This window comes from Urocitellus parryii, chromosome 3, assembly GCF_045843805.1.
Source record: "Urocitellus parryii isolate mUroPar1 chromosome 3, mUroPar1.hap1, whole genome shotgun sequence".
Lineage (NCBI taxonomy): Eukaryota > Metazoa > Chordata > Mammalia > Rodentia > Sciuridae > Urocitellus > Urocitellus parryii.
In genome coordinates, this window is record NC_135533.1 from 61,393,253 (window position 1) to 61,414,344 (window position 21,092).

The 21,092-nt window shown below is 37.1% G+C and overlaps 1 protein-coding gene across 1 annotated transcript in view; it reads left to right on the top strand.

The window, feature by feature from the left end:
* Gnai1 (G protein subunit alpha i1) overlaps window positions 1-21,092 on the top strand; it is an 82,983-nt gene that overhangs the window by 34,781 nt on the left and 27,110 nt on the right. Inside the window, exons 2-3 of the mRNA XM_026384978.2 lie at window positions 16,951-16,993; window positions 17,086-17,227. Of these exons, the coding sequence (XP_026240763.2) occupies window positions 16,951-16,993; window positions 17,086-17,227 (185 nt within the window). The remainder of the gene's footprint in view (window positions 1-16,950; window positions 16,994-17,085; window positions 17,228-21,092) is intronic.

Below are 21,092 nucleotides of genomic sequence, written 5' to 3' on the forward strand. Positions count from 1 at the left end.
TTATGGGTGGTGAAGGGGGTCTTTCTCTCTCTGCTTCCTGCTGTGATGTCTTGATCTGCTTTCCTCCACACACTCTCCACCATGACATTCTGCTCACCCTGAGCCCTGAGGAATGAAGCCAGTGGTTCATGGACTGAGACATCTGAAACTGTGAGCTCTAAATAAACTTATCCTCCTTTTAATTGTTCTCATAAGCTCTTTTTGGTCAGGGCAGCAAAAATGCTGAGTAAAATATCGGGTTTATTAACTTTTATTATCTCTTAAAACTTAAGCATACTAAATCCCTAATGGAAGCTCTAACCTCTCATTTAGATTTTAGGATGGATCAAGGGGACATGGTATTTTGTTATTTCTGAGAGATAAATTTTTCACATTTAATATTACTGTAGTCATCTCAAGTTCATCCTGGCTTTAGTAAAGACATTTTGAAAAAGAAAATCTATTTGATAGTTAAAACGTTTGTTGCTTCTGGTTTTATAGTGCTAGAGAAACTTGTACAACTAGAAACTAAATTTTTCTCAAATTAGGATCAAATGATTTCTTCTCGTATAGTTAATCAGACTAAAGTAGTTAAATAATTTATGGTGTGAAGTCTCTTTATCTACATAAACCTTTTCTGAGTAGTGGCCAATACCTGCCACTTTTAAAAAAAAATTATTGTTTCTTAGCCGGTCTGGAGGGATTTGATGCAATATTTATCCTCATTGTATTAAAAAAAAGAACTCCCATTTCCTTGTAGTGAAAACTTATGAACTGATTGGTTATTTTGACTTTTTGCTTATATTCTTCTTTATAAGCTTTAGATCTCTGTGTTTATTACCTGAAAGGGAGAAGAGGCTAGTTAAAGATACACCATCATCTGTCATTGTTAGTCTCATGCTCCTTGGGTGGAGACAGCTGATGAGAAAGGCTTGTCTTTTATTGCTCTTCATTTGGATTTTGACCCTCTGCAGAACTGACTATGGCCAGAATATGAACCCAGTAGTCTCATTGATCTCTGAATATTACATTTTAAAATAACTACATGAAACAGGTTAGACAGTGTTAATGATTTGCAGCAGTGTAATCTAGCAGCATTTTGCTTCCCCTTTCTTTTTAACTTACATCTTAATGTAAAATGACAACTACAGACACTACGCATATACGCATATACCCTCTACAATAGTGGACTGGGTGGGGGTGGCAATCCTATTGATAGATGATGTAGTTCTATAGATTCTGGCATAAGATTAATAGGTTATTTCTTTTCCAAAGCCAGATTTACCTCTGTATAACTGCTGTTATTGATCTTAATTTTAGTCTCCTGAGTGTCACATGATACAACTTCCCTTTCTGCATGAGGGCTCGCTAACTATTTATCACACATCTTATTTCCTCCTAGTCATCTTTCCCCCTAAATATTCCTCCCTCCCTCCTTCATCTATCTTTCAAATGAAATGGTTTATAGCTTTCTACATCATCTCCTTGATGTAAACTTACTTATCAGTGTCCTTCCTACAAGGATGGATTTTTAAATGGTGTAAAATATTAGTGGACCAAAGAAAAGTATTGTAGGGCCATAGTTCTTATACTTTGGTATTTTACGTGCTTGCACATGTTTTATTTGTATCAAATTTTGTAATTCTTTACTGTCATTTTCTTGTTTTTCATTAATTTAGTCCTCATGGTGAGTTACTGTGTATATTAATTTGTTGTTGAAATATATTAATAGCTAGTGTTGATATATTAAGTAAACCATGCACATGAATTGAGCACTTCCTTTCCTTACCACACAATCTGAAGGGTTTCCTGCCACCTGTTCCTCCCCCACTGAGAGCAGGGACCATAGCTCTTGTTCCCATTAACTCTGTCCTCAGTATCTAATGTTGTGCCTTTCATTTAGTAGATATTTAGTCCAATATTTTGAATGAGGCATTAGATATTGTGATGATTCGTTTGCATGTCTCTCTCCTTGTAGTCTGCATTGAACTTCAGAGAGTTAGAGGATCTATATTCTATTCAATATATTTTCTTAACACATTCCTTGACCCAAGTTGCTAAAGTTCTGACTGTGGAGTAGATGAATCATTTGAAAGAGTCAGTTGACTGGACAGTTGGGTTGGAGGATGTAAAAAGAGGTGAGGCTGAAAACAGTTGGATCCAAGTCCTAGCATGCTTAGATGCCTTGCAAAGAAGTTTGTGGTAATAGAATTGATAGAGATTTAAACATTTTAGAAAAACACTTCTGAGAGGAAATGGAGGTTAAGTTTTGGACTGAGGCTGGGAGAAGTTTGCTGTATGAAGATGGGATCAGAACTCATCTGTCAACAACAACCTGTCATAGGGGGAAAATCTAAAAAAAAGTTGTAAATATACCTTGGGATTTTTTAGTTGAAAATATGTCCATATACTTTTTTAAAAATACTTTTTATATTTTGTTTTATTTATTTATTTTTTATGTGGTGCTGGAGATCGAACCAGTGCCTCACACATGCTTGGCGAGCACTCTACCACTGAGTCACAACCTCAGCCCCATCCATATATGTTTGTCTAGTAATCCTTTTGATGTAGGATCATGGCTTTTTTTTTTTTTAGTATTATTCACTAATGACTGTTTGCATATCCAAAATGGACTCCTTATTTCCAGTTAATGTTTCTTTCAAGTGAGTGAAAATATAAGATATTTGCAAAGCAATCCAAACATTCTAAAATTTAAATTTCTTTTAACTCCTGCATACCATTTTTCTTCACCTTAATTCAATAATTTTGTTTTTAAACAACTTGTCTAATTTGTTCTTTTTCAAAGGCAGAGGGAAACCAAAACAAGTTTTAAAAACCCTCAGATCTCCAGCTCTTTCATTTACATGTATCAAATTGCATAGTATTTAATTTTTAAAGATTAAAGTAGAACAGTAGGAAAGGAAATTTAATAATAAGCTTATGGAGTACAGCAGAGACTTCTGGTTATCCCCCAGTATATATTGTCCTTCATTATCTATTTTGTGGGCACATCCCCACATAGCTACTGACGCTCCTTCCCAGCCTTACTTGTAACCTGTTGAGATGAAAAGACTAGGTTCTGGCCATGGGGGCATGAGTAGAAGCAGTGGGAACTTTTAGGTCTTGTCTTAAGAGGAAAGGGCATCCCTTCAATTCCCTTGCTTGTTCTTTCCCTCCCACTGACTGCAAGACACATGTGCCGGTGGGATCCTAAATGTGCATCTGAGATGGAAGTCATATCATGAAGATGGCAAAGCAAAAGCACAGTATTTATACCTTTTTCTAAATGTTTTAAAACCAGTTAGTTAGGTATTAATAAGGAGGCTTTCAAGAGTGGATTCACACTGTTGCTTGGGTATAGAGGGGTAAAATTATTTTAATTTAGCCTAAAATCAGGCTGTCTCCTGCAATCAGTAGGGAAAAACTACAAAATGTTTAAAAAAATTCAAAATGTTTAAAGCTTAGGTCTGATAGTGTAAACAGTCCACTAATGTAGTGTTTAGATTAAAATGCTTTGTCCCTTGCCATGCTCCCCATCTGCTGTTCTTCCTAATCAGTATAGGGGGACAAAGGGCAGGCAGGAGAGGAGGAAAGTGTGGTTTCCATGAGCCCTTTCTGTCAAGAACAGTCTGGTCTCTTGGATGTGATGTGCTCTGCTTCCTCTGGTCTAGAAGGTGATGGCTCTGTCCTTGATGCCCCTGGCATCACAGCCAAAATCACCATGCTGCAGCTTGTGATTTGAGCCTGCTTGCCCAAGTGCCCTCTAAGTGACAGCCTCAGATCTCATGTAAGTTTGTGTAGGGCTGTAGTCTTGGTGGTTGTCACTCCTCCTGCCACACTGGGCCATGTAACAACCTGGTGTCAACTCAGTTACTCTAGTCTCTGAAAACTGGAGGTGACTTGGTTGGGAAAATTGGACCCCCAGAGGTACCCTTGCTTAAACACAGTATGGTCCCCTTTTAGGACCCAAGTTTATAAGTGGCTCAATTTGGGAGAAAGTGCAGGGGAGGAAGGAAGGCAGGGCTGATCCTGAAACTTGAGAGTAAAAGTAAATTGCTATGACTAGAGTGTGAGATTTATGTGCATGAGTGATGCGATGGGAAGGTGGGTAGATGCAAATGAGTTTAAAGAAGATGATTTTATTCAGCTTTAATCATGGGAGAGATGTGACTGAATTTTTCTAAATAAATTACATAATTTTGATTCAGTCTTATTATGTACAATGTAAAAATTTGGAAATTGCAGAAATGTTTGAGGAATAAAATTGCATTACTCAGTTATAAACATCTCTTCGGTGTATTTCTTCCCATGCACTTTTCCTGTGCGTGAATATATGTATATTTATAGATAATTTTAAAATTCTGTGCTTTTTTTCCCTGCCTCTATTGGTTGTTTTTGTGGGCTCTTTGCTCTTCTTTCAGAATATCGCAGGTGCCTAGAATAGTGCCTGGCACACAGTCAATATTGAATAAATATTTGCTAGTGATTAAACTTATCCCAAGCCCTGGAGTGTTCCTGGAAAACAAGTGATACCTGCAGCACCCCAGGATTTTTTTTAATCAACCCCCATATTCACGAATATGGTCATTTTTTTCTTGTAAATTAATGATAGTTCTCATTGTATTAAAGAAATCTGTGCTTTGATACTCATTAATCGTGAATATTTTCCCTAGCCTGTTATCTATAAATGCTGTTAAAATACTTGTACTTTAAAACTAGCCTGTTGTTTTGCCTTTTTACTTTATTCATGGTGTTTTTTAAACATATGTAGGTTTTAGAATTTTTTGTTTGTGTGTGTGTGTGTGTGTATGTTCATTTATTTAAATTCAGTCACCTTTTAAAAATATTGTCAGCAAAAAACCAAGCTCTGTACCAAAGAAACTTAACCTGATCGAGAGCTAAAGAAAACAAATGTTTATTTCTTCCATGTAAGATAGCTAATGTTAAGTAATGCAGGGGTATTCTGCCTCTATGGTCTAGAGACCCAAGTTCCTGTCTTCTCCTTGCTCAGCTATCTCCTGGGCATTGTCCTAATCCACATGTTCACAACAAATCCATAGTGATACCCATTCTCACCTGAAGGGGCAGGAGAGAGAGGGTCCATGGCTGCCCTTTTCTTCTACACACACACACACACACACACACACACACACACACACACATCATGTGACTTTGGTGAGAAATGTGGGGATGTGGCTCCACCCAGCAGCAGGGGAGGGTGAGACTTGCTGCTGTCTCTAGAGGGAGAGACATGCTCCCAGCCACTGTCTTTTTGTTGTCCTTTTTGTTTTGTGCTGGGCATCACTGGAACCCAGGCCTCACACATGTTAGGAAAGTGCTTACCACGGAGCTACATTCCTGCTCCAGCCACTACTCTTCCATTCAGTAAGTGAAAGAAGAGAAAGTTTTAGTGGACAGTCATAAGTTTCCACCACTCTTTCATTGTTTCATCTGTCTTTTGCCAGAATTCTGGATCTCCTCCCATAGTTCATGTAAATATTCACTTAACATTTTCTTATGCTTTGTGGAATATCATGGAATACCTTCCTCCCCCCCCCCCCCCCCCCCGCCAGTCTGTTGAGCTCCTGCAATGTGCCAAGTATAGTAGACAATAGGTGTATTCCCTGGGAATACCACGGCTATGAAAACCAAGGGACCTTACTCCTCACCTCACCTAGTTTATGTTCAGGTGGGTGAGAAGGACATTAAATCATCAGTGTTTGGAATGACCTACAGACCCTAGGGGCAGTCTAGGATACCATTTTCTTAATAATAGTAGGATGTTGATTGATTGCCTTTTTCTATTGTGATGTTACTGTACCAGTGGTATCAAAGTACTAATGGGTCAGGATGCTGGCACATTAGCAGGAATAAAGACAGAAACATCAAATTGTACTACTATTACTGTAATTTTTTTTTCACTACTTCGTACCTGTGGTTTAAAGAAAAATAGCAGAGGCAGGAAAAATTAAGCACACATCTCTTTAGTATTCTGCATGATCAAATAGGAAGTGCACCTGAAGTACTCCTGCTAAATACCAAAGCATGGTAGTTTTCCTGAGGAGAGAGGTTGTATGATGAGTTGTGAACTGGTAATTGTCCTTTTATTGGGAAACTGATTTTACTTGAAAGGATGGCAAGCTGTGTTTAGTCTGACTTGGGGTTTTGGCAGCATTAGCCTTTCACTCTGAAGAAAACAGCTAACAGTATATGTGTCAGTAGTGAAATCAGCTTTCAAGAAAAAAAGGAAAAAAATTAAACACACACACACACACACACACACATACACACACATGAAACCTCTCTGCCACTGGAATCTTGAAGTCTTCCCAAGATTTTAAGCCTTTTCTGATGAGATTTTGGGTAACATTAAAAAGACAACTTAAATATACATATATGTGTGTGTGTGTGTGTATATAGTAATATCATGGGCTGTGTCAATATTTAGCTCTGCATAACTCAGTGAATCAATTTCTAAAACAGACATTAACAAAATGTCTATTTCAGTATAAGATAGACCAGTGGATTTAATGTACCGAAGTATGAAAATTTTATAGAAATGGTTCAGATTTCACATAGCAACACTTTAGGATGGTACCCCCTTTTTCACATTTCGGTATAGAATCAAAGACTATTCATGGTTATCTATAAATGCTGTTAAAATACTTGTACTTTATCTATTATATAATTGTGTGGAAATTAATTTTCTTGGTATACTTCAGCCAAAGTAATGTACTATGACATATGAAGTGCAGAAGTAGATATGAGAATCCAGATGTCTTTTATTAAGCAGTGTGCAAAAAAAGTAAAATAATGCTACTTGTTAGTTGTATATTTGGGGGTGAAGGAAGGAAAAATCTAATTTTTTAATAAAATAATGTTTTGGTTTTTAATATCTAGTCAGCAACTTAATGAATATATTTTGGTCACTAATAAAAATAGGATGTGGTCCTCAATATTTTTCTTGCCTCAAAATCATTTGGAGGGATTTTAAGTTACAGATTTCTAGACCCTATTTCCAGAGTTTCTAAGTAAGTTTTGGCTTGTTCTAACAAATTACAGATGCTGTGATACTGCTACCATGCTTTTATAAGCATCCCTATTATATCTGTTTCATTGGATTTGTTAGACTAACCTGCTTTAGATGCCATTTGGAGAAAGAAAAAAAGGATTTGAAATTTCAAAGTAGTACAGTTTTAAAGACAATGGCTAGAAGTGTGCTTAGTTACCAGAAATTTGAGGATTAATTAAAAGTGACACAGAACAGTTGGGAACCTGTTAGAATCATGGGTGCTGGCAAAAGATAGAAGATTCCTAGTTCATATGCAAGAAGTACTTCAGTACAGTCATTATAGTCTCCAGAGTCAGCATTTGTGGAGTTGTAACAAGCCTCAGTTCTCTGATGGTGACATGAGAGAACCATGTGATGGCTACACCAGCATTAGGTTGTATTATAGTTGAGGAGTCCTGAACTAGGGAGTTCCTCATTTTCTTTTTATATAATGCACAGTAAGTCAGCCTGACCTTTATTCTGGAGGATGCATTACATTTATTATACTGGACAGTAAACAAACCTTCCTCTGCTCCAGTGGAACACAGTATCTCTATCTCCCAAGGCTGTTCTCTACACACACACTCTTCTGAGGAAATTGTGAACATAGGCAGCCAGTCCTCTGCTCACACATGTTCACAGATGCAAGAGGCCCATCAAAAATTGTAATTTGACCTAAGAAAAGCTGGTAGTATATATCTGTGGCTTATTTACCAGTCCTTAATAGTAAATAGCTTAGCAAAAGCAAGAACAGTTAGACTTTCGACAGAGTGATGCATATACTCCCCAATGAAGTAAACATATCCCTCTTGAGTGATTCTAAATTATTTTCATAAATGTGTAAACTGTCATAGGGAGCAAATTTAAAAAGTAAAAGTAATCTTACAGTTACTGACACGTTAGCTACAGTGAATTGCACTTGCAATGTGAGTCTTTTTTGGCATACTACTTCTACATTTGGCTTCTAATGACTAATTTCCCACATCTTTCCACTATGTAAACTACTGTAGCTCTGATTTGTGAAGTGTGTAGTGATTATCATTTGATCTTCACTTGGTGCAAATGCATCATTAACCTCTTTTGTTGTTCCCTCATTATCTCAGGATAATTAAAGTAATACTACTTGGCACAGGGTTAGTCCACGACTCTTGGGTCCACAGGACAGAAACAAATTCATATCTGGTTCTCACAAATTGGAAATCAAGGTGGGCTTGTTCCTTGATTATGACTCCAGTCATAGATTTTCTGCCTTACCCATGTCAGCCCTGGAACCTGAACTTAGGGATTCCCAGTTATTTTAATATCTATAATATATAGTAAATCTGCCTGACCTCAAAAGTGTCCCAAGCTGGATGGTAATTACATCTTCCCCCAACTGTGATTTCATTGACAGGTGTAAGCAGTGCTGTCCAGATTCTCATCCCAGCTTTCTCATAGCCTCTCAGTGCCACTTTCCTGTTTGGGCCTCATCTTTTAATATTGTTTTCTGTGACGTGATAATGGAAAATGGTGTTTGTGGGTCATTTTTCACATCATACTTTTAGCACTGTGATCTTTCTTGATAACTTTCACATAGAGACCAGATAAGGAATCTGGTTGGTTCCTTATTGTCCTTCTTTTCTTGGGAATAGGGGGAGGAATTTGCTGTATCCAAAAGTGATTGATGTGTGTGTGTGTGCGTGTGTGCGTGTGTGTGTGTGTGTGTGTGTGTGTGTGTGTGTGTGTGTGAGAGAGAGAGAGAGAGAGAGAGAGAGAGTAGTTTTACACATCCTAGTTCATAAAATGTATTGTTTAATGGTTGATAAAAGACCCATAAGCATAAGGAATTTCACTCCCAGTGACATATTCCTGTGGTCCAGCTGGAGATGCAGCTGTTGTTTTCAATGGTCAAAAGTCAGGTGATTGATAACCAGATCAGACAGAGTTGTGCATAGGAGGGCCCCTAAGGCATACTGTTGACACTTCTTAAGGATCTTAATGTATCCATAAATACACATCAATACATATTTATGTCTATCTATAAATACATATTGATTATATATATATATATATAACATAAGTATCTATAAATACAAACTCAGATATAGATGTTAACATTGTGTGACTGTTGGATATGTGAAATCATCTAGGTGACTCAGTTTCTCATTTTTATTCCTATACAAATAAAAACACTGAATTAAAAATTGATGCAGAAAACTTTGGACTACCACCATTGTGTTCTCCAGTTCCATTCTTCCTCACCCTCATCTTCTGGGTCTGCAGACCCTAATTGTAGAGAAACATTGGTCTACCAGTTAGGGTTACTGAATCATGACTGTTAAGGCTGCCAGGATGGAGCTTCAAGCGCTACACATTTTTTCTTTATGAAATTGTCCTGTCTTTCTAGGAGTCTTGTGTACACATTTGTTCTTTTTCTTTTCCAAATAATAACCACGTTAACTTTATTCTTCCACAGTTCTGGAGGATAAAGTTCCAAATTTAAGCTGTCAATACACACACACATCCTCACACTTTATTTATACACTTATCTGTCTTCAAATATTTAGATTGATTTCATTTTTTAACTATTATAAATGTTCTACAGTAAACATAGTTTTTGAACATTGATTTTATTACTTTTGTGTACATTCATTCTTAATATGAAGGTATTATACCTATCTTAGGCATGAATGACTTAGCATGTCATTTTGTGAGGAGTTAAGATTGAGGAAAGTGGATCATCTTGAGAATCTAGATTTTGGGGTTTATGAGTATTGTCAAATTATTCTTATATCCAAGAATTTCAGGTATATCACTCATACACATACGTGTATGTGTATACATACATATCCATATACATGTGTTTATTTAAATATAAGTTTTAAGCTTCTTATAGCTAAATAAAAAAGATCCTAGATTATTCCCCTGCTTGAGCATTACAATTAAAAACAGAATCTTCTCTCATCCTAGAATTCCTCTTCATGAAAGTAATACAGAATGAAAACATTTATATTATTGAATAAACATTACATCAGAAGGTGGTGTGACTTCTAGGCAACTTGCTAAGAGATTGTAAAGACAGAAAGTAATCTCGCCCTTTGTATAGCCAACCTCGTACAACCTGTTACATACCTGTTGACAACATGAACAGTAACAGCCCTTAGATAGGAGAACTTGACCCCACCTTTTGTCACACATGCTCGTCCTAATCGTCCTATACCAGTTGGAGTGACCATCTGTGTTAGGCCAACTGGCCTCATCCAGAGGGAAATAAGCTTCTGGTCTTGAAGAAAGGAGGTAATAAGCAATAGACTCCTACCCTCCCACAGACACTGAGTGATGGGTCCTTGTGTCTTTGAAGTTTATATTTCAAAGAGGATTCCCAGGCCTTGATAAAGATACTCCACATCATCAAGCTGGCAAAAGGACTGCTTAGTTTTCAAAAGGACACACACACACACACACATATACATATTTATATTTCAAAGAGAGGAAAGCTACTCCTAATTATAGTCTTCCTAAAGTAAATGCTCTAAAGAAAAGGAGGGGGGGAATCTTTTTCCTTACTTTTAACTGGAAGAATTAAACCTCTTATTTTTAATTTTTATTTCCTATTATACCCATTATGCCTTTATTTGCTTGTCTCTTAAATAAAAAGAACTTGATATTGCTATTCTTATAGAAGAACTATGATAAATAGAAATGACTTTAAATGCACTTGTAATTTAGTAATCTATTCCATTTAAACTAAATTAAAATTTAGTTTGATTTAGTGTAAACATTTTAAGTTGTTAAAATCTATATGAATAATTAGAATTTGATGAAGGAAAGTAGTCGTCAGGAAAATTCGACTTATTTGACTAAATCACCATGTTAAATGTGATACTAGGCAGAGAATTGGACAAAGGATGTTCTTTAAAAAATTAATGTATTTGTTTTTAAGGTCAGTGTTTTTTTTTGTTGTTGTTGTTGTTGTTGTTGTTTGGTTGGTTGGTTTTGTTTTTAACCTTTGCCATCAGTTAAAATGTTAAAGCCTCCTATATTGCCTTTTAGTAAAATCAGAGACAGAGACACTGTTTGATAGTCATCTTTATAGTAATAAATTGTATACCTCTATTCAATGAATTGGGATCTAGCTTGATTTGTTTTTTCGTTTTCCCTCTCCCTCTGCCTTCCCTTGTCCTCCCTCTCCACATTTCCCTTTTATGGATCCCATTAGTAGGCGGTGCCTCTGGGACCCCAAACTGCAGATGTGTTCCCTCTTGGTGTTACTGTGCTGTCTCCTGTGCCCTTCCAGCATCTGTGCATGCAGTTGTGTTTGTTTTGCTGAGCTCCACTTCACAAACCTGCTGGGCTGCACATTTGCTCTCAGAGATGGAATTTTCTCAGCTACTTCCTCCTCCAAGGAGACCTGAGGGAGGGCTCCTTAGTGCTCCCCCTTAGGGCTTTATAGCCACAGACCTGCTAGGAGCAATATGTCCACATTCTCAGCCTCTGGGAGCCTCAGGCCTCCCTTCCCCTCCTCTGAAGGCTACCTCATTCCATAGTGACTAGCTTTATAGGCCATTTAGTCACCTTGACTGGTTGGCCCTTATGATCCCAGTGTTCACACACTTTGATCTTTCCTAACTGATACAAGCAGTGTAAGGATTTCTTGCTTCTTCTTGAAGTTGCTATTGGTGGGGTGGGAACATTTTGTATGCTGCTCAGGATTTAAGGGAAGAGTATTAGCCTCCTGGCTGAGTACTGAGTACTTTCTGGAAAGAAGTACCCCTTTTTCCCTGCCCCTGTCCCTATACCATCCCTTCATAGATTTTTTTTTTAATTGCTTCCTGCCAGTCATGTGACAGTTCCGACTGTGATTGTGGAAAACAATCTTTGAACTCTTTCCTAAGTGCTCTATGGAAAGCCCATCTGTGTTAAGCATGTTGAACCTTTCACCATGCAGCGTTTCTAATTTTCCTGTTAGGAATCTCTCCATATGGAAGTGAGAAAACAAATTACATAAATTGCTAAGCTTGGAGAGGTTTTTGCAGCGTGTCTGCCTCTGGCTATCTATTCCACAGAGTACTTCCTCATTAGTAAAAAAGAAAGTAGGAACCCAGTTAATAAGACTGGTATTTCTTTTCCTTAATGTTAAGCCAATTTCAGAATTTTTGAACCACAAGTCACAGACTGGATGCTTATTGCAACATAAGCTAAGTGTCCCATGTTGTCAGTTATTTTCAAGAGATATAAAGCAAATATGAATTTAAAGGTAATATCTAATCTCAGAAGATTTTACTTTTTTCTCAGGTTTAAAACTTATCAGTATACACATAGTTTAACTGGGAACAGTGTAGTTCTTTACAATTTCTGATTTCCTCCACTGTGTAGCTCAAACCTCTTTAGCTTATTTCTCTCAAACATTTCTCTGGGCTTTCAAGTGGTTTCACTAGAAGGGTGGACTATTCATTGGGGCTCCTGGTGGCTGTGGAATCATCACCCTCTGTACGGGTCCTAGGATCTGACATGCCCCCTCCCAGCATGGCAGCTGCTGACTCAGCATTCAGTACTCCAAAAACTGGTGGCCACTTGAAGACAACCCTACTGGAAACTGCCCGCCCTTGCAGGCTTGGTGGACTGCCCCTTGCTTAGAGAGATGTGTGAGCCATAATGCCTGTGATTGTGCTGTGTCCAGAGCCAACTACACTGTGGTTGATTAATAAATAATGGGTTGTTTATCTTGGAATTGTTTATATTGGCAGATGCTCTGAAAGATTCAAAAGCTGTCTGTAAGTGAAGAATGCCCTTTATTGTTTATTCAGTGCCTAATTTTCTATTTAATGTGAGGGTATCTTGGGTGAATTTCTTGAATATCAGACCACAAGTAAATATTCTGCAGTTTTTGCCTCAAATTTTTCAGAGGCCATGTAACTACAACCTGTGGCTGCAGATCGTCTCCAAGGCCTCTGATGTTTTGTATATATGTGTGTGTGTGTGTGTGTGTGTGTGTGTGTGTGTGTGTGTGTGTCTGTCTGTCTAAATGTATGTTGGCATGTGTGTTTGTGGCTCCATGGAGAAAGGGGGCAAAGGGAAAGAGGAAGCCTGGAGTGTTACCATCTAGTTTTGTCCATCACAAATAGCTGAAATAAACTTAAGAGCATTTCTGTTTGGTTGACTGTGTCTAGCACAAGATAGCAGCTGAGAAATCAGATAGGAATGTGTGCACAGTGAAAGGCAGCAAGCATCATGTGTGGAGTGGATCAGAGGGTTGACACAGGGGATAGAGGATCACCAGGAGACAAGAGAAAGTGTATTTTGTCAGGGGAAACAATATTTTTGAAGGCTTGTTGCATGGGCAGCAGCAGTGTTCAGTAATGCTCAGCATAAAACACTGTAGGAATGGCTGGGGAAATGGGGCTCAGGTGATGAAAATCCTGAGTTCTGTCCCTCAAACAGTAATAAATTCCTGCAGGGTGTGTACCTGTGGCAACAGGCTCATCCTGTCTTACCTTTGTTGGTCTCTGCTCAGATGTTCTCAATATCCACCAATTGAGAGGTTTGACATATTGGTCTAATTTAATATAAAGATAGCAGTTACTGTTAAGTGGGAAGGAAGGGTATTTAAGAGGACACTGACTTTGTAAGTGGTCATTTCATTAGTAATATTTTCATGTGAGAGTAGTACAATGGGAGGGACTCATCATAAAGAGACCCTGCATGTGTAAAGAGTGAAGGAGTTTTGAGAAAGGTTTTTTGACTTGTGTGAAAGGAAGATGAAAAAACCCGGTGGACTTTTTGTCTAACATACCATTGCATCCCCCCAGTGTTCACTGTGTTAGGTGTTCAGGGGTGCTGGTTGAACATAATTGCATAAGACAGAGCTGTAGTGACATAAGATGTTTTAAACCTTTAAAAAAAAATTATTGATTTTAATGAGGTATATATGACAGCAGAATGCATTTTGATTCATCATACACAATTACAGCACAACTTTTCATTTCTCTGGTTGTACATGATGTAGCGTCGCACCGTATGTGCAGTCATGCATGCACCTATAGTAATGATGTCCATCTCATTCCACCATCTTTCCTGCTGCCATGCCCCTTCCCTCTTCTCCCTCCTCTTTGCCCAATCACAATTTCTCCATTTTCCCCATGACCCTCCGCCATTACAGATCAGCACCCACTTATCAGAGAGAACATCTGGCCTTTGGGGTTTTGGGATTGGCTTACTTCACTTACCATGATATTCTCCAACTCCATCCATTTACCTGCAAATGCCATGCTTTTATCCTCTTTTAATGCTGAGTCATATTCCATTGTGTATATATACCACAGGTTCTTTCTCCATTCATCTATTGAAGGGCATCTAGGTTGATTCCGCAGTTCAGCTATTGTGAATTGTGCTGCTGTAAACATTGATGTGGCTGTGTCCCTGTAGTATACTGTTTTTAAGTCCTTTGGGTATAGTCTGAAGAGGAGAGGGATAGCTGGGTCAAATGGTGATTCCATTCCAAGTTTTCTAGGAATCTCCATACTCCTTTACAGAGTGGTTACACCCATTTGCAGTCCTACCAGTAATGCATGAGTGTGCCTTTTCCCCCACATCCTCGCCAACCTTATTTGTTGTCTGCATTCTTGATAACTGCCATTCTGACTGGCGTGAGATGAAATCTTATAGTACTTTTGATCTACATTTCTCTAATTACTACAGATGTTGAACATTTTTTCATATATATGTTGATCAAAAGTATATCTTCTTTTGAGAAGTGTCTGTTCAGCTCTTTACCCCATTTATTGATTGGGTTTTTTTTTTTTAATGCTAAGTTTTTTTTAGTTCTTTATATATCCAGGAGATTAGTGCTCTATCTGATATGCCTGTGGCAAAATTTGCTCCCAGAATGTAGGCTCTTTCTTCATCACACTGATTGGTTCTTTTGCTGAGAAGAAGCTTTTTAGTTTGAGTCCATCCCATTTATTAATTGTTGATTTTATTTCTTGTGCTTTAGAAGTCTTGTTAAGAAAGTCAGGGCCTAGGGGCTGGGGATGTGGCTCAAGCAGTAGTGTGCTCACCTGGCATGCATGCGGCCGGGGTTTGATCCTCAGCACCACATACAAACAAAGATGTTGTATCTGCCGAAAACTGATAAATAAATATTAAAAAATTCTCCCTCTCCCTCCCTCCCTCCCTCCCTCCCTCCCTCCCTCCCCCCACCTCTCTCAAAAAAAAAAAAAAAAAAAAGTCAGGGCCTAATCTGACATGATGATTTGGGTCTTCTTTTTTCTCTGTTAGGCTCAGGGTCTCTGGAATAATTCCTAGGTCCTTGAATTTTCTGCATGGTGAGACGGGTTTATTTTCATTTTGCTGCATTTGGATTTCCAGTTCTCTCTTACCATTTGTTGAAGAGACTGTCTTTTATCCAATGTATGTTTTTGGCGCCTTTGTCCTGTATCTCATATAACTTTGTCCAGTTATCTCATATAACTGTATTTATGTGAATTTGTCTTTGTGTCTTCTGTTCTCTGCCATTGGTCTACATGTCTATTTTGGTGCCAATACCATGCTGTTTTTATTACTAGAGCTTTGTAGTATATTTTAAATACTGGTATTGTGATGCCTCCTTCTTCACTCTTGTTGCTGAGGATTGCTTTGGCAATTTTGGTTTTCTTCTTTTTCTAAATGAATTTCATGATTGCTTTCTCTATTTCTATAAGGGATGATGATGGGATTTTAATTGGAATCACATTGAATCTGTATAGCATTTTGGGTAGTATGGCCATTTTGACAATATTCATTTTGCCTATCCAAGAGCATGAAAGATGTTTCCAACTTCTAAGGTCTTCTTCAATTTCTTTCTTTAATGTTCTGTAGTTTTCATTGTAGAGGTCTTTCATCTCTTTTATTGATTCCCAAGCATTTTATTTATTTATTTTTTGAGGCTCTTGTGAATGGGGTAGTTTTCCTAATTTCTCTTTCAGAGGATTCATCACTGATATATAGAAATGCATTTGATTTATGGGTATTGATTTTATATTCTGCTACTTTACTGAATTCATTAATTAATTCCAAAAGTTTTTTGGTAGAGTTTTTTGGATCCTCTAAATATAGAATCATGTCATCAGCAAATAATGATAATTTGAGTTCTTCTTTTCCTATTTGTGTTTTAAACTTTATATGCACTTTCTCAGTACCGATGCCATTCTACTTCACAAGAGCCAAAAGTTAAAACCAATTGGCCAAGCAGTGAAAACATCTGCTGATATGGACTAAAACCTAGAATGAAACTCATTTATAGTGCTTCAGTTTTAATGCAAGATGGAACTTGTTAGAGCTTTAGAAGATATACACAAACAACAATGAAAGGATTTTTTCAATTGAGTTTATTGAATTTGAGTATATTATGAAGAAAGAGACAATAGGACTTGCATCTGAAAAAGTTTCCATATATTTTGAATTAATAAAGCTCACTTTATTTTTTTAAATAAATCTTATTGTGTATTTTTAAGGTATACTACATGGCACATAACTCAGTCTCTCAAAAACACACACCAAGTCTCAAATGGTTAATACAGTTGAAGTTAATATTTCTATCAGCTTATCTAACTATACATTTTTCTCCCATGCCAACAATAGCTATAATTCACTTATTTGACCAAAATTCTCAATACGGGGATGGGTATTTATAGTGGTTAAAGCGCTTGCTCAACATGCACAAGGCCCTGACTTGGTCCCCAGCACCACAAAAGCAAAAACAAAACAAATTTCTAATAAAATAGAAAGAAATCCCAAATATACTACACTATTATGAACTGTAGTACTCATGTTGTATAGTGGGTCTTACACTTGTTCATCCTATGTAGTTGCTGCTTTGTATCTCGAGTGTATATGTGTGTTCTGGGAGTTGGATTTACTTAAGTTGAATGTTGAAATTAGAAATTCTTTATTTTGTTTTTTAGGTGCTGGTGAATCGGGGAAAAGTACAATAGTGAAGCAGATGAAGTAAGTAGATTTAAAACATTGAATTTTTTTTTTATGTTTTAAGTATACCCTTCATCAAATAAAGTGCTTTTTCTTTGCTTTCATTTCATTAGAATTATCCATGAAGCTGGGTACTCAGAGGAGGAATGTAAGCAGTACAGAGCAGTGGTCTACAGTAACACCATCCAGTCCATCATTGCCATCATTAGGGCCATGGGGCGGTTGAAGATAGACTTTGGTGACTCGGCTCGGGCGGTAAGTTATTTTATTGCAGTAGGCTTGATAAGTAAAAAGAATAACTTGTTAAATAATCAGGACTCTTTTATACAAGGAGTCAAAAGGATAGACGTGAGTCAGGAACTTTAGAAGTGAGTGAAATGAACATATACAGGATAGTTTATTCTCTCCTTCATGGTTACACTTACCTTATCCATCAGGTAATTGGGATAATTCAATAATTATTATTGATGCAATACTTTCTATATAACATGTATCAGGTACCTCTGTTTTTGTATTCATTGGTTTTCTATTACTGTAAAACATACCTGGTGTAATCAACTTAAAAGGAGAACATGTCTCTTTTGCCTCACACTTTCAGAGATTTTAGTCCTTGTACGATTGGCCTGTTGCTTTGGGCCTATAGTGAGGAAATACATCGTGGTGGTAGCAGGTAGCCAAGGAAGCTACTCACCTCATGGCAGCCAAGAAGTGAAAAGAGAGAGAAGAAAAGATCAGTTTTCCATGATCCTATTTAAGGGCGTGCCTCCAGTAACCTAAGACCTCCCATTAGGCCCTACCTCCCAATTGTTCCTCCACCTCACAATAGCCCCATGGGCAGGGGTCCAGGCCTTTAGCACATGTGGCTTTAGGGGACATTTCAGATGCAAACTGTAGCAGTCCCCATAACAATATTTTTGTAGTTAATACATTGTAAATTGCTTACACTAACACTATTTAAAATCTGTTCTTATAATTTAGAATTCTGAAATGACCTACTTATTTGTATTCATGCCCAGACTGCAAAGAAATCTAATCTTGAATAATGAAAACAGTGCAAAAGTTTGCTTATCTTCGCAATAGGAAAGTATTGGCTACTAAAAAACATGTATCAAATTTAAGAGCTAAAGGGGACCTTTGAAGACAAGCTAGTTTCACTCCTTTATTTTCCTAGTAAAGAAAAACTGAAACCTAGGAAATATTACAATCTAGAATGATCAAGGCTCTGTGCCTGTGCTTCTTTCTTTGACCCAGTAATTTGTTTTCAGTTTGATTCAAAGCAATACTGGTTAGTACTGTCCACAAAACATTGTTTTTCCCCAGCTCCCATTTGATTGTTTGCTATTTGAGTACTTTACTGATTCTTTTTTAATAACTGTTATAAAACTTGATGAAAAACCTTTAACTGAAGCTTAGCTCTTTTTTTGCACAAAGTATGTATATTATTAATAATACTGTGCTGCATTTTTATAGTTCTTTTATCTTTTTATGTTGTGTGTGTGCGCACACGAGCACACACATGCGTCTCCTTACTAATACCATGAAGATTTTCTGCGTAGAGACTATAACTTTCTGTCTTTCAGTTTGTTGTTGTTGTTGTTGTTTACTTTTAACATCCAGGGAAATTCATGCTTAATAAGAAAGGAAAATGAATAAAACCCATATTAGGAAATATAGATTAGAGAAATCTAAAATAAACCAGGCTTGATTATGAGTTACTCTAAAATTTTCTTATAAATTACTGTTTTTCCTTTTAAACAAAAATTTTAAAGGCTTTAGCATGTTAATTAAAATTTTCATGTAGATTTTAAGATCCTTTTTAAGAACAAATTTTATTTTTTGAAATTTATGACATTGTCATTAGATATGTATACATAGTAATGTTGGTACTATAATGAAATAAATTAACTTACATATCATCTCACACTGAGTGTGTGTTGGGGGTGGGGGAGGCATCTACAATCTTGTTTAGCAAAAATCCCTTTCAGTTTAATTAGCTATAGTCCTCATGTTGTCAAAAAGAAAGAGATAACAGATTTTGGTGAGGATGTGGAAAAGAGGGAACCCTAGTGCACTCTTGGCAAGAATGCATATTGACTCATCCATTATGAAAACAGTAGGCAGTTTCCAAAGAAATTAAAAATAAAATTATGATCCAGTTATCACTCTTCTGGGTATAAACTAAAAGGAGGCAAAATAACCACTTGATTATGGTATCTGCAGTTCTGTGTTCATTGCATTGTTTATTCAAAATAGACAAGATAGGGAAACAACCTGTCAGTGGACAAATAGGTAAAGAGAATGTGATGTGTGTACACATGTGGGGAGACACGCGCAAGCACACACACAAACGCACACACACAATGGAATATTTTCAGACTTCGAAAAGTTTTTTCCTCAACATGAGTGAACCTGAAGGGTATTATTTAGTGAAATAAAGCCGGATACAGATAAAAATTTTGCCTGATTTCATTTACATGTAGAACTAAAACCAAGAAAAGTCATCTGTGCAGAATTAGAGAATAAAACAATGATCACCAGGGGCTGGGTGGTGGGGTGCAAGGGAAGGAGGAGACATAGGTCAAAGGGGACAAAGTAGGAGATGTGTAGGATGAAGGAATCTGGAGATACAATGTACAATAGAGGACTGCAGGTCATTTAAAATAATGTATTCATTTATAATTTTTCATTCAACACATGTCCAGTAAACATGTGTTGAATGAACATATGATAAGTGGATAAATTACAGATTGAGTAGTAGGGCAGTATGTTGAATAATGTATCAGTATTCTGGACATATATTTCAAAAAAAAATTCAGCAGAATTATGATTTATTAAAATAATCTTAAAATCTTAGAAATGTTAATCACACTTAACTTTTTAATCTTTATGTAAAAGGAGTACATATAAGGACTCTACTCTTTGATTAAGGAGAAAGAATTAATAAAATTTATACCAATTCCATTTCCAATTATGGTATTTAAAACATTTTGTCAATAATGTATGCAGTATTCTGCATTCAAATCTTGTATGTGGCTATGAAAAAAAGATTTGTACCCTATAAGTTGGGAGCTAATGAAGGTTCAGTGCAAGGGCACTATACCACTGAGCTGCATCACCAGTCCTTTTATCCTTTTTTTTTTTTTTTTTTTTTGAGACAAGAGTTCTACTAAGTTGCCCAGTCTTGCTTTGAATTTGTAATCCTCTGCCTCAGTTGAGTAGCTGATTTATAGGTGTGTGCCACTATGCCTGGCTAGTGCAAGCAACTTTGAAAGAGGACTTTTTTTTCCATATTATTCTCTCAAGGAATATTATTTTCTTACACCTCCATCACCTTTTTATAAAGTTAATTTCAGTTTAGTTTCAGGAATGACCTGGAATAATCCCTTACCATACCATAATCCCTCACCATAAGCCTTTTCTTATCTTTTCTTTTTTAGTTGGTTTACCTGAGGTTTTGGAATCTAATATGGCCTGCTTTGCATCTGTTTCTTCCTCCTCTCAGACCTTACTTCTGTTGGCCTTTGTGGTCCCTATTAACTCATCCACACAGACACCTATCCTCACACTGTTTGTGATTTGACTCTTCCCTGTTGGGTCGCCTTGCCTTTACACACCTCTGAAGAACCACTAGGCCCTCAAAGTTATGTTCAGGGATGTGTAGATGGATTCACTTTGGACCGGAGGTGGGAAGGGAAGTTTGATCTGGGTATTGAAACAGGAGTAAATAAGGAAAAAGCATTTAGCAAATAAGAAACAGTTTATTCACAGGCAGTCTGAATATATTCCTGTTTCTGAAGTATCAGTTCCTAAGTTGAAGGATAATCAGATATTGAATTCTGGTCAGTGCCGTAGATTTGCTTTACAACCTTCTGCATTGTAGCAGCTGTTTCTCCTGTTAACCTCTCTTAGTCTTCTTAAATTGTTCTGTTAAATTGCTTGTCCTTTTCAAGTATGTGTGTGTGTGTGTGTGTGTGTGTGTGTGTGTGTGTGTGTGTGTCAAATATTTTTTCCCGTGTTTTTGAAAAACTTCTTGTTAGAGACCTGGGGTTTTATTTGTTTTTGTTTTTCAATCAATTCTAACTTCTGTGTTCCGTCTTCATAGAAAGATAGTCTCCATGTT